Genomic DNA, 12908 nt, shown 5'->3' with positions numbered 1-12908 from the left:
TAAAGAGTTATTTATCTATTACGTATACAGTGTTCTGCCTGCATGTACACCTGCATGCCAGAGTGCACCAGATCTCGTTGTAGATGGTAGTGAGCCATCATGTGGTTGCTGGGAATTGAACTCAGGACCTTAGGAAGAGCAGACAGTGCTCTTAAACCTCTGAGCCATCTCTCCAGCCCCAATCATGTAGTTCTTGATAGACTTCTTTTTTGAGACAATTTACTGCTGTGAGGCCCATGCTGACATCAAACTTGTAATCCTCCTGCTTCAGCCTTCCAAGTGTTAAGATTATGGGCCCGTGTCGCTGTGCTGAGCTGATATCTCTACTAGTGACAGTGGTCCAGTGCACACCCTCACCACTGAAGTGTGGCCCAGGTGCACACCCTCACCACTGAAGTGTGGCCCAGGTGCACACCCTCACCACTGAAGTGTGGCCCAGGTGCACACCCTCACCACTGAAGTGTGGTCCAGGTGCACACCCTCACCACTGAAGTGTGGTCCAGTGCACACCCTCACCACTGAAGTGTGGTCCAGTGCACACCCTCACCACTGAAGTGTGGTCCAGTGCACACCCTCACCACTGAAGTGTGGTCCAGTGCACACCCTCACCACTGAAGTGTGGCCCAGTGCACACCCTCACCACTGAAGTGTGGTCCCAGTGCACACCCTCACCACTGAAGTGTGGCCCAGTGCACACCCTCACCACTGAAGTGTGGCCAGTGCACACCCTCACCACTGAAGTGTGGCCCAGTGCACACCCTCACCACTGAAGTGTGGCCCAGTGCACACCCTCACCACTGAAGTGTGGCCCAGTGCACACCCTCACCACTGAAGTGTGGCCCAGTGCACACCCTCACCACTGAAGTGTGGCCCAGTGCACACCCTCACCACTGAAGTGTGGCCCAGTGCACACCCTCACCACTGAAGTGTGGCCCAGTGCACACCCTCACCACTGAAGTGTGGCCCAGTGCACACCCTCACCACTGAAGTGTGGCCCAGCGCACACCCTCACCACTGAAGTGTGGCCCAGCGCACACCCTCACCACTGAAGTGTGGTCCAGTGCACACCCTCACCACTGAAGTGTGGTCCAGTGCACCCTCACCACTGAAGTGTGGCCAGTGCACACCCTCACCACTGAAGTGTGGCCCAGTGCACACCCTCACCACTGAAGTGTGGCCCAGTGCAACACCCTCACCACTGAAGTGTGGCCCAGTGCACACCCTCACCACTGAAGTGTGGCCCAGTGACACCCTCACCACTGAAGTGTGGCCCAGTGCACACCCTCACCACTGAAGTGTGGCCCAGTGCACACCCTCACCACTGAAGTGTGGCCCAGTGCACACCCTCACCACTGAAGTGTGGCCCAGTGCACACCCTCACCACTGAAGTGTGGTCCAGTGCACACCCTCACCACTGAAGTGTGGTCCAGTGCACACCCTCACCACTGAAGTGTGGTCCAGTGCACACCCTCACCACTGAAGTGTGGTCCAGTGCACACCCTCACCACTGAAGTGTGGTCCAGTGCACACCCTCACCACTGAAGTGTGGTCCCAGTGCACACCCTCACCACTGAAGTGTGGCCCAGTGCACACCCTACCACTGAAGTGTGGCCCAGTGCACACCCTCACCACTGAAGTGTGGTCCAGTGCACACCCTCACCACTGAAGTGTGGTCCAGTGCACACCCTCACCACTGAAGTGTGGCCCAGTGCACACCCTCACCACTGAAGTGTGGCCCAGTGCACACCCTCACCACTGAAGTGTGGCCCAGTGCACACCCTCACCACTGAAGTGTGGCCAGTGCACACCCTCACCACTGAAGTGTGGTCCAGTGCACACCCTCACCACTGAAGTGTGGTCCAGTGCACACCCTCACCACTGAAGTGTGGTCCAGTGCACACCCTCACCACTGAAGTGTGGTCCAGTGCACACCCTCACCACTGAAGTGTGGTCCAGTGCACACCCTCACCACTGAAGTGTGGTCCAGTGCACACCCTCACCACTGAAGTGTGGTCCAGTGCACACCCTCACCACTGAAGTGTGGCCAGTGCACACCCTCACCACTGAAGTGTGGTCCAGTGCACACCCTCACCACCCTCACCACTGAAGTGTGGTCCAGTGCACACCCTCACCACTGAAGTGTGGTCCAGTGCACACCCTCACCACTGAAGTGTGGTCCAGTGCACACCCTCACCACTGAAGTGTGGTCCAGTGCACACCCTCACCACTGAAGTGTGGCCAGTGCACACCCTCACCACTGAAGTGTGGTCCAGTGCACACCCTCACCACTGAAGTGTGGTCCAGTGCACACCCTCACCACTGAAGTGTGGTCCAGTGCACACCCTCACCACTGAAGTGTGGTCCAGTGCACACCCTCACCACTGAAGTGTGGCCCAGTGCACACCCTCACCACTGAAGTGTGGCCCAGTGCACACCCTCACCACTGAAGTGTGGCCCAGGTGCACACCCTCACCACTGAAGTGTGGCCCAGTGCACACCCTCACCACTGAAGTGTGGTCCAGTGCACACCCTCACCACTGAAGTGTGGCCCAGGTGCACACCCTCACCACTGAAGTGTGGTCCAGTGCACACCCTCACCACTGAAGTGTGGCCCAGTGCACACCCTCACCACTGAAGTGTGGCCCAGTGCACACCCTCACCACTGAAGTGTGGCCCAGTGCACACCCTCACCACTGAAGTGTGGCCCAGTGCACACCCTCACCACTGAAGTGTGGCCCAGTGCACACCCTCACCACTGAAGTGTGGTCCAGTGCACACCCTCACCACTGAAGTGTGGCCCAGGTGCACACCCTCACCACTGAAGTGTGGTCCAGTGCACACCCTCACCACTGAAGTGTGGCCCAGGTGCACACCCTCACCACTGAAGTGTGGCCCAGTGCACACCCTCACCACTGAAGTGTGGTCCAGTGCACACCCTCACCACTGAAGTGTGGCCCAGGTGCACACCCTCACCACTGAAGTGTGGCCCAGTGCACACCCTCACCACTGAAGCGTGAGTGCTTGTACAGAGGCTAAGCTATAGCTGAGGGGAGATAAAGATAACTAAAGCAGGTCGTGTGGAAACACCCACTTTTACTCCCAACACTCAGGAAGCAGAGGCAAGCAGGTTTCTAAGAACTCAAAGCCACCTGGATTTACACAGAGTTCCATTCAGAGTTTAGTTATATTGAGAGACCTGTGCCAAAACCCAAGATGAATGGCCCCTGAAGATTATCACCTAAGGCTGACCTCTGGCCCCTACATGTGTGAGTATACCTGAGTACATACACAAATCTATACTCCCCCCGCCAAAAAAAACCCTAACACCTACATATGGTTTAATTTATTTAAATTTTTGTTTGTTGTTTCTGAGACAGGTCTCATTATAATGACCAGGCTAGTCTTGACGTGGTAGATGGAAACTACAGGGTCTTCTGTAGCCTTGAACTTCTGCCCTTCCTAAGTACTGGCATTACCGTGTCAGGCTACCAGGCTTGGCTTAACGCTTTTTCTTTTTCCTTCTTTCTTCTTTCCTTTTTTTCCTCTTCTTTTTTTGTTTTGGTTTTTTTTTTGACACAGGGTTTCACTAAGCGGCTCTGGCTGTGCTAGACTCACTATGGCCTTGAGCTCGCTCACAAGAGCGCCACCTGCTTCCCAGCGGTGAGATTAAAGGTGTACCCCAACAAGCTGGCTTTTATGCTTTTTCTTAAAATCAAAATAGTTAAAAAGCAAAGGTAATCAGAAAAAAAAAAGTTTGTGTAAACATAGGCATAACATGATTACCAGTTATACAAAAGGAAGAAAAACAGTTATTTCAATGTTTGTCCTTTAAAAAGTTTTAGAATGGCTGGCTGTGGTGGCGCACATCTTTAATTCCAGCACCTGGGAGGCAGAAGCAGGCAGACCAGTGTGAGTTCGAGGCCAGCCTGGTCTACAGAGCGAGTCTAGGCCAGCCAGGGTTCTGTTATACAAAGAAACAGTGTCTTGAAAACCAAACTAAACCAACCAACCAAACAAGAAGTTCTAGAATGGTTCAGGAGATAGCTCTGTCATTAAGTACAAGGGCTTGAATTAGATCCCAGAACTCAAGTGAAAAATTCAGGCATAGTGGCTCACACCTGAAATAGCAGCACCTGGAAGGTAAGAATCAGACAGATCTCTCTCCCCACACCCCCTCACTGGCCAGCTATCCTAGTACTAGCTCCAGGCCAGTGAGAGACCCTCTTTCAAAACCAAAGGTGGGGGTGGGGCAGGGAGCTGCAGACATGGCTCAGAGGTTAGGGAGCTGCAGAGATGGCTCGGAGGTTAGGAGTTCACTCTCTCTAGCTCTCATACCAGGCAACTTGCAACTCCTGTAACTCCAGCTCCAGGTGGGGTGAAGTCTGACGCCCTCTGCCAGCCTTCTGGAACACCTGCATGCATGTGTGCACAACACACACCCCGACACCCACACTTAAATTAAAAAACTGTAACAGGGCTGGGCAGTGGTGGCGCACATCTTTAATCTCAGCACTCGGGAGGCAGAGGCAGGCGGATCTCTGTGAGTTCGAGGCCACCTTGGCCTACAAAGCGAGTCAAGGACAGCCAAGGCTACACAGAGAAACCCTGTCTCAAAAAAACCCACCAAAATGGGCTGGAGAGATGGCTCAGAGGTAAAGAGCACTGGCTGCTCTTCCAGAGGTCATGATTTTGATTCCCAGCAACCACATGATGGCTCACAACCATCTATGATAAGATCTGGTGTCCTTTTCTGGCATGCAGGTGTACATGCAGGCAGAATGCTGTATACATAATAAACAAATCTTTAAAAAAAGAAAGAAAAACCAACAAAAATGTAAAATTTCTTCTTTTTTCTTTTATTAAAGATTTATTTATTCATATGAATATTCTGTGTACATGTATACCTGCAGGCCAGAAGAGGGTATCAGATCTCATTATAGATGGCTGTGAGCCACCATGTGGTTGCTGGGAATTGAACCCAGGACCTCGGGAAGAGCAGCCAGTGCTCTTGCCCACTGAGCCATCTCTTCAGCTCCCCAAAAGGTAAAATTTCAATGTGGCTAAAAAGTAGGGACCCAAACAATATAATATTTTTTATGAAAAAGGAAATAAAATTAGGGAGGGACGACCTCTTAGCCCTTCAGGGTTCCTGTCAGGAAAGGCAGGCTTTTCCCTGAGCCCCGGAGGCCTATGGTGGTCAGCCCCTTGGAAATGGTTTCCATGGTCCTCATGACTGCTCTTTTCTTGGCTAAACGTCAGTACTGCTCTCAGTACCTCCCTCTCCAGTGTCCTCAGCTCTGGTGGCTTACCCAGAATGCAGCTTTAATCGCATCACAGACAGTGTGGAGCAGTGGGATGCATCTGGCACCAGTGCCACCATCTGCCACACGCAGGATCTCAATTACATGGCTACATTCAGTAAAACCTGTCAAAGGGCAGGGAAATGGGGCGAGGGCACCAATTTGACCTTCAGCTGCCTGGGAGAGCAGTTAGCAGCTGCGGGGTTCCTCATCCACGACGTCCTCCTCTGAACGCCACCCTTCCCTAGCTAAGGCTCCTTTCCCACAAGGCACAGCTGCATTTACTCACCCTGTTTTCACATTTGAATCTGTTTCTAAACTCAGCAGCAGTGGACACACGGGCTGGGAGCCAGCCGTCCTGGCTTGAGCACAGAACAAGCGGTCCGAGTGACGCTACCCACAGGGCCCAGAGAGACAATGAAGCCACGGCTGCTGTGGGACACTGGATCATTGGTGCAGTTATTTTTATTTATTCCCTTATGAAGATGACTGCACAACTGTGACAAGCAACCTTAGATAAACACTAATTATATTACTATAAACTTGGATCCTAACAGGATTCAGGAAGAAAGAACAACAAAAACCTCGAAACACAGAAACAAACAAAACCATTTTTTTCTTTTAAAAAACTTAAAATGCTACTTTTCCATAGAGTTCCTTAGACCAGGCTGCAGCCTAAGGTTAGAGGAAACAAGGCTTTGGGCATTTGGAAGAAATTGCAGGTTAAGGTTTGGTGCCAAGCACGGGACTGAAACCCTGACTTGAGTGTCAGATCTCAGGCACATCCCAGGCAGCAGACGCTCAAGTGTCTCCTAGGCCTTCACAGACGAGCATTGCTTTCCTTGTCTGCGTAACTCAGTATTGTACAAACCCCCTCGCTGCTGCCCCTGCTCACACTGTGGGAACCTGGCACCTGCGGCGTCTGCTCTGAATGGGACGTGGCGGGCGTGGTGCTGGCACTCCTCCTCCTGAGGCAGCCTCTGTGGTGGGCTTGCTGAGTAAGGCCTCTGCGGGCAGATGGAAGACACGTCGCTGGGAAGAAGGTTGCTTACCCTTGGGAAAACTGGCCATAGCTGCCCTGGTTCCTGGTGAAAAGGACCAAGCAGAGTCAATCTGTATCACTAGGAAAGGCCAAGGGAGAACAGCTTCCTCTCAACAAATAATGAGAAGAAACCAAAAATATTTAGGATGGCCCAAAGTGATATGCATAAATTTCTCTTTGTTATTAAACCTAAGTATACATTTCCTAATGTCCAGTTATGAGAGCAAAATGGATGCAACAGGAGAGAGGCCGACTGGAATGCGCTCAGGAGTTTACAGCTGCAGGCTGGGAGGTCCGTGGTTTGCGCTGCGGGAGCGCCTTTCTGAAGGAAGGCTTGGTGCTAGGCTCCACACTGGCTCCAGTTCCATTGGTCCCTGCAGAGCAAGCCTGGCTCCATTGGCTAGCGTTCCCTGGGGCCTGAGGGGGAGTGGTCTGATACCTGGACCTGGATGAATACCGAGAGCTGTTTTTGTCCTGCCGCCCTTGGCCTGTGGGGTCGCGACCCGCACTGTCATGCTGCCCTGGGTCAGTGGGGTCAGCGGTCTTTCGGCTTTGTGGCCTGTAGCCTTGTCCTCCTCTCCTGTTGCCTGAAAATACCTGTAGATAAAAAAATACAGCGTTCATGGTGCGTCATGATGGTGCCTGACGGAGCTAATGCCACCGGGCAACCCGACCTCGTCATCCTTTCCTAACCAATCTGCCTTCCGCTCATCTTTTCCTGCCTCCCATGCCTAGGTCTTCTCTACTGAAGGGGGGTTTCCGTCCCTTAAATGCGCACAGGGAGAAAGTGAACACTGAAGAATGTTACAAGCTCAAAATCAGACAAGTGCTGCGCTGCACACACATCTGCACAGGCTGATCCTAAGCCATCTGGAAAGAGATGCACACCTGGCCTAATAAAATGAGCGCTGGGCTGTGGGCTACGCTGTGGGTATGGGCTGCAGGTTACGCCTCGCAACAGTTAGCGCACCTTTCATGGTCAGCCAGGAGGCTCACAGGACCGCCCTGCTGTCACCCAGTTTCAGTGCTCCATCAGTTCTGAGGAGTCATCAACAGCCTGGGAGTGCTCTCGGGCTTCTCCTTCAACCCGCGTCTCCGCAGCTCTCCAGGCTGCGCCCACCCATACCAAGTTCACTGTTTCGTCCCCTGATCCACTCAGACTGGGTTTCTCAAGTCTTGGAGCTTTCAGATGCATGGGGGTTAACCTGCCACTTGAACTGCCTGTCCACCCTGAGATGGGTGCACAACTCCCAGTGTGACTAATTACCAGACAGTACAACCGACAACAAACTGAAGTCAGCTGTCTGGGGCAACAGGAAGTCTCAGCCTGTGGTGCTTTGGAAAACCATGCTTTCTCGGGAACTAACGGAGACTGGATGGATGCAAAAATAGGTATGGAATGGGGTTCAGAGAGGAGGGCAGTGCAGTGAGCTGTGGGCACTGAGATGCCAACAACCGGGTATCACTTCCCCCTGACACGCTCAGTATAAACGCCAGGTTACCTCCCGATGGGCCTGGCAGGGCGGCTCACTGGAGTTTGCCATGGCTGCAGAAGCCTCTCCTGGGGCACAGCTTCTCTTGTTAGCACCTGTAAGGCTGGGAACAGAGGCACTGGGGGACGAGGAAGCAGCAGGACCGTCACTTGGGCCACCCAAGGACGCAGACACCACTGAGCTGCACCGAGATCTGGTGGAGTAGCTGTTCTTTGGATGGGACACTGAAACAGAAACACGAGGATACCTGTGGTCACATGATGCACTTCATAGTGATAGGTTCAGGAAAAGAGCTGCCTGAGGCTGGGCGGGATGAGCCTGACACCTTCCTATCGTCACTGCTATGTGTGTGAGGTGGCGCGCCACACCTCCTTCTAACAATACATTTAGACCGCTCCATGTAACAGTCATAATGGAAACTTAGAAAATGGCTACTGATAGCCGGGCGTGGTGGCACATGCCTTTCATCCCAGCACTCGGGAGGCAGAGGCAGGCGGATCGCTGTGAGTTCGAGGCCAGCCTGGTCTACAAAGTGAGTCCAGGATGGCCAAGGCTACACAGAGAAACCCTGTCTCGAAAAAATCAAAAGAAAAAAAAAAAAAAAAAGAAAGAAAATGGCTACCGATGAAAAGGAAGGCGCCTCCTCCTGAACCCCACTGCTTGGTAAGGAATTCCGAGCCACAGGAAAACAGCTTCAAATCAAAGCCATGGCCTCTTGGCATTCCCTCCACCTAAGCCCTAGGAACGGCAGGATAGACCAATGGATGGCATGTCCTGTGTCCAACACAAGGAACACCCTGAAGAACACACTTTGCAAAGAAAAAAAGAAAGATGTAAGCAATCAAATCTCCACTAAATCCCCCCCCCCCTTTTTTTTTCTTTTTGGTTGTTGGAGACAGGGTTTCTCTGTGTAGTCCTGGCTCACAGAGATCCCCCTGCCTCTGCCTCCCAAGTGTTGGGATTAAAGGTGTGCGCCACCACTGCCCGGCTAAATCCTTTTTTTAAAAAATAAACTGAATGATATAAGGTAAAAATAACCAAGATCAGTTAAATATAAATAGAACTTGTTTTTATAACAATCATGTATCTTTAAAAAATTCTTTTTGCAAAAACAGCACCCAATTCAGTATATCAATATAATTAAAACATATTTTTAATTCAAATGTTGTCAGATATCAATGCTCTCCCCAGATCTCCTCTTAGCTCTAAGCCTGGACTATGAGGGGTTAACAGTCACTGCTCTAGGGCCAACCCAAGGGAGCAAACTCAAGGCCCCAGCACAGGCCAGGCTAGTGCTACCCACCACCTTAGAGCCCCACTCTCAACACAGACTTTATACTGAGAGGAAGAATGGGGGAAGGAGTTCAGAGAGGCCCTGCATCCCCTCCCACTTAAAAAAAAAAAGTGTTTCATTTTGTGGTGTCTAAGTATTCAGTGCTGGAGGAAGGTCCAACTGGTGGTCTTTCTTTTAAAAAGATTTATTTCTTTATTATATTATATGAGTGTTCTGCCTGCATGTACACCTGCAAGCCAGAAGAGGGCATCAGATCACATTATAGATGGTTGTGAGGCGCGATGAGGGTGCCGGGAATTGAACTCAGGACCTCTGTAAGTGCAGACAGTGCTCTTGACCACTGAGCCATCTCTCCAGCCCCCAGGACCAGGCTGGCTGGTAGAATAGCTCAGAATCTGACCAGCATAGTGCTTACAGCTTAAAAATAAATCATAGTCTCTCTGTGTCAGTCATTGGAGAACAAGCTGGTTAAAGGAAACTACTGCTGTAATATGTTACTGGATTGATTAATATAGAAAGAATAACTCTCCATTCTACAGTTCAGCCTGGATATGTATGTGAACCACGTGCACAATTGGTGCCATCAAGGTCAAAAGAGCCTGCAAGCTCGTGGAACAGAACCCAGGTTCTTATAAGAGCAACGAGTGCTCTTGACCACTGAGCCATCTCTCCAGCCCCAGAAAGGTTTGTTTTTATTTATGTTCCTGTGTATGTGTCTTTGTGTGTGCAAGTGCTCACAGAGGCCTGGAGTGATGGGTGGCTCAGAGCTGCCCAACGTGGGTCCTGGGAACTGAACTCTGGTCTGTGGAAGAACAGCAAGTCCTTCCAGGCCCAGCTCTCTCCCATGTGTGATACTATCACTAAAGAGCCTACTATGTGCCTACCGAGGCAGGGTCACTCTCTCCACTGGAAGGAATAAAATGAGGTCCAGGATGTTGTGCTGGGGCAAGGGTTCCCCACGGTCTGACTCCAGATGGCCCACTTGTCATCACGCTGATGCACCATACACCCCTCAACTGGTGGGGAACAGCGACAGTGCTCTGCTGCACGTTGGGGACAGGTCTATACTCCCTGAACCTGAACAATGGAGGCGAGAGAACTGGGAGCTGAAGGCTGGCCTGGGAGACTCAGCAAGTCTGTAGCCAGTCTGAGCTCTAAAAGGACAAAAAAACCATTTCCCACTTCAGGACTGGCTAACACTAGTCTTTAGCGTTCAAAACGTCTGTATGCCCAGGGTCCTGTGCATCCCTGTCAGCAAGCACACCAGCCTTTCCCCATCAGATGACGGGCTCCTTAGCGAGTGAGGGCCAGGGCGTCCCGGATCTCCACCCTCTCACCTTGTCCAAACGAATCAATACTCTGTTTCAGCATCTCCACATCGCAGGTGAAACGCGCTACTCTCCCAAGATCTTCATCGTATTTACGCTCACTAACAAAGTGCTGGAGAAAGAGAGAAGCTTCCAGTAAGACAGACACTGTACAGACCTGAAAACACACACACACGCACACACACTCGCACACACACGTCCTTGCACCCCTACCCCCCCACATATACGCCTGCACACATCCCCCATGCATCATGCACACATGGGCTCTCACACACACACACCACACACAAACTGAGACAGAATTATTTTCAATTTTCTCATTTTCACTGCTTTAGTTTGCTAAGTGAGCACCACATTACCAATACTAAGAAATCAGACAAATACAGTCATTTTCTCAAGAGCTCAAAGATGAGCTTGACAGACAGTCTCATGAAATGTTACAAATGGCCAACACCCAATGGGTATAACCCAAAGAAACAGGAAGGAAAGGAAAAGAGTCTATAGCCACGGATCATGCTCTCCCTGGGCGATTCTCCACACAGAGGCAGAGGCAGCCAGAGTGACCATGGTTCTGCAGAGGCACATGGTCCTTTGGTAGGAACCTCCTTAGAAAAGCCACGTGGTCTCCTTGAAAAATAGAATTTCAGAGTCTTTGAAATAGGAGCAATTTCTTGAGATGGAAACTCATTCGTGTGGAAAGGCAACTCTGCAAGCGAGTGATTTAATCCTTTTAAAGGCAGACTGAGCTGAGAAGCAACCAGCCCTTGGGTCAGAAGCTAACTAGACTATGGAAGCTGTGGGATGAGAACCCGTCAGGAACGAAGCGTTTGGGGATCCAGTAAATAAACAGTGTCTAGGTGGCCTGATCAACCCCCGACACACACACTCCACCTCCATCAGAATTCTTGGAATGCGTCCAGAAATATCAACCGGGAAAGGAGAGAAATTACCCCTGAGATTTGACATCCTAAAAACCCTGAGTACACTGCAGCTCAGGAAAGCATGCAAACCTCCTGAAATGGCACTTTCAGATACAGAATATCTGTCTCATATTAATTCTGAAACAAATTCTAGGGTTTGTTGAGCCAAAGACATAATAGAGATGACAGAAGCACAATGATCTGGAAATAAGATGCTTAAATTGCATAGCACCCACCTCAGTGCATTAAAAATGTGGAAAGAAACAGAGCCTCAGTCGGCCCCTGGGAATATTTCTAGAAACCTTTCAGCCTCGTAGGAAGAGGAACAGATGAAACCCATGGGAACCAGAATTCTCATCAAATTACAAAGGGATTTCTGGTTTCTCCTGGATAGCGCAGTGAGACTGACTGGCGTCAACGTGAGGGTGGCGTTCCACAATCCTGCAATGTCCCACCAGTGACTACGAGAAAGTGATTTAAAATCCCCATCTCTTAGCTCTTTTACCCCGATCAGTTCTCAGGGGGAGGAGTGCAGGAAGGGACAGGGGGCTCTTAGCAGCTTTGTAAGAACACTGGATCCAACAACGCCTGAAAGGTTCTAAATTACCTTACATCTGCGCCTGTCCTTTCTACAGGCCACTGCCAGCCGCCACAGGGAACCTTCCTCTCAAATACAGCAGTAAAGTGCATGTGTTTAGAAAGAACGGAGGTGAGAGGCTTAGGAATAGAAAGGTTATACTTGGGCTGGAGAGATAGCTCAGTGGTTAAGAGCACTGGCTGCTCTTCCAAAGGACCCGGGTTCAATTTCCAGCATCCACATGGCAGCTCACAACCGTCTGTAACTCCAGTTCCAATGGATCTGACACCTTCACAATAATGCACATAAAGTAAAAGTAAATTATTTTTTTTTAAAAAAAGGCCATCCTTGCTCAGAAAGCTCTCTGTTTATACACAGTGACTAAGAGCACACTCATGTGGAGTGTCCACACAGAATCCAGCTTCTCCTGGGGCCACACGCTTGGGCTCAGAAATATTTTTAAAAATAATTTATTTTTATTTTATGTTCATTGGTGTTTTACCTGCATATATGTCTGTGTGAAGGTGTCAGAAACCATAGAACCAGAGTTACAGAGAGCTGTGAGCTGCCATGTGGGCGCTGGAATTGAACTCAGGACCTCTGGAAGAGCAGCCGGGGCTCTTAACCACTGAGCCATCTCTCCAGTCCTACGATGTTTAAAAACTATTTACTTTTCCTTTATGTGCAAGGAGTATTTGCTTGCAAATATACATGCATACTGCATGTATGTGAGGCCAGAGAGAGTGTCGGAGCTCCTGGAACCAGAGCCACAGACCACTGCAAGCCCCAGGGAGTGCTAGGAGTTGAACCTGGGTCCTTTACACAGCAGCCAGTGCTCAGTCTCAGCGCCATCTCTAGCCCCCAAAGCACTACTCCTGTTCTGTTTCTCACTCACTCAGGGTTTGTTTATGTTGATCTTATGTGGATGAAATGCTGTGCCTGCATGGCTGTGTG

At 50.6% G+C, this 12908-nt stretch overlaps 1 protein-coding gene across 1 annotated transcript in view; it reads right to left on the bottom strand.

The window, feature by feature from the left end:
• Positions 1 to 6606: 6606 nt before the first annotated feature.
• Positions 6607 to 12908, bottom strand: part of Spats2 (spermatogenesis associated serine rich 2) — a 71706-nt gene continuing 65404 nt past the window's right edge. The window contains 3 exon segments of the mRNA XM_051160326.1: positions 6607 to 6939; positions 7845 to 8059; positions 10467 to 10569. Of these exon segments, the coding sequence (XP_051016283.1) occupies positions 6607 to 6939; positions 7845 to 8059; positions 10467 to 10569 (651 nt within the window).

The sequence above is a fragment of the Acomys russatus genome, chromosome 17 (genome assembly GCF_903995435.1).
Source record: "Acomys russatus chromosome 17, mAcoRus1.1, whole genome shotgun sequence".
NCBI classification, from domain to species: domain Eukaryota; kingdom Metazoa; phylum Chordata; class Mammalia; order Rodentia; family Muridae; genus Acomys; species Acomys russatus.
Note: the sequence above shows the minus strand (reverse complement) of the source record. Positions and strands in the feature narration are given on the sequence as shown.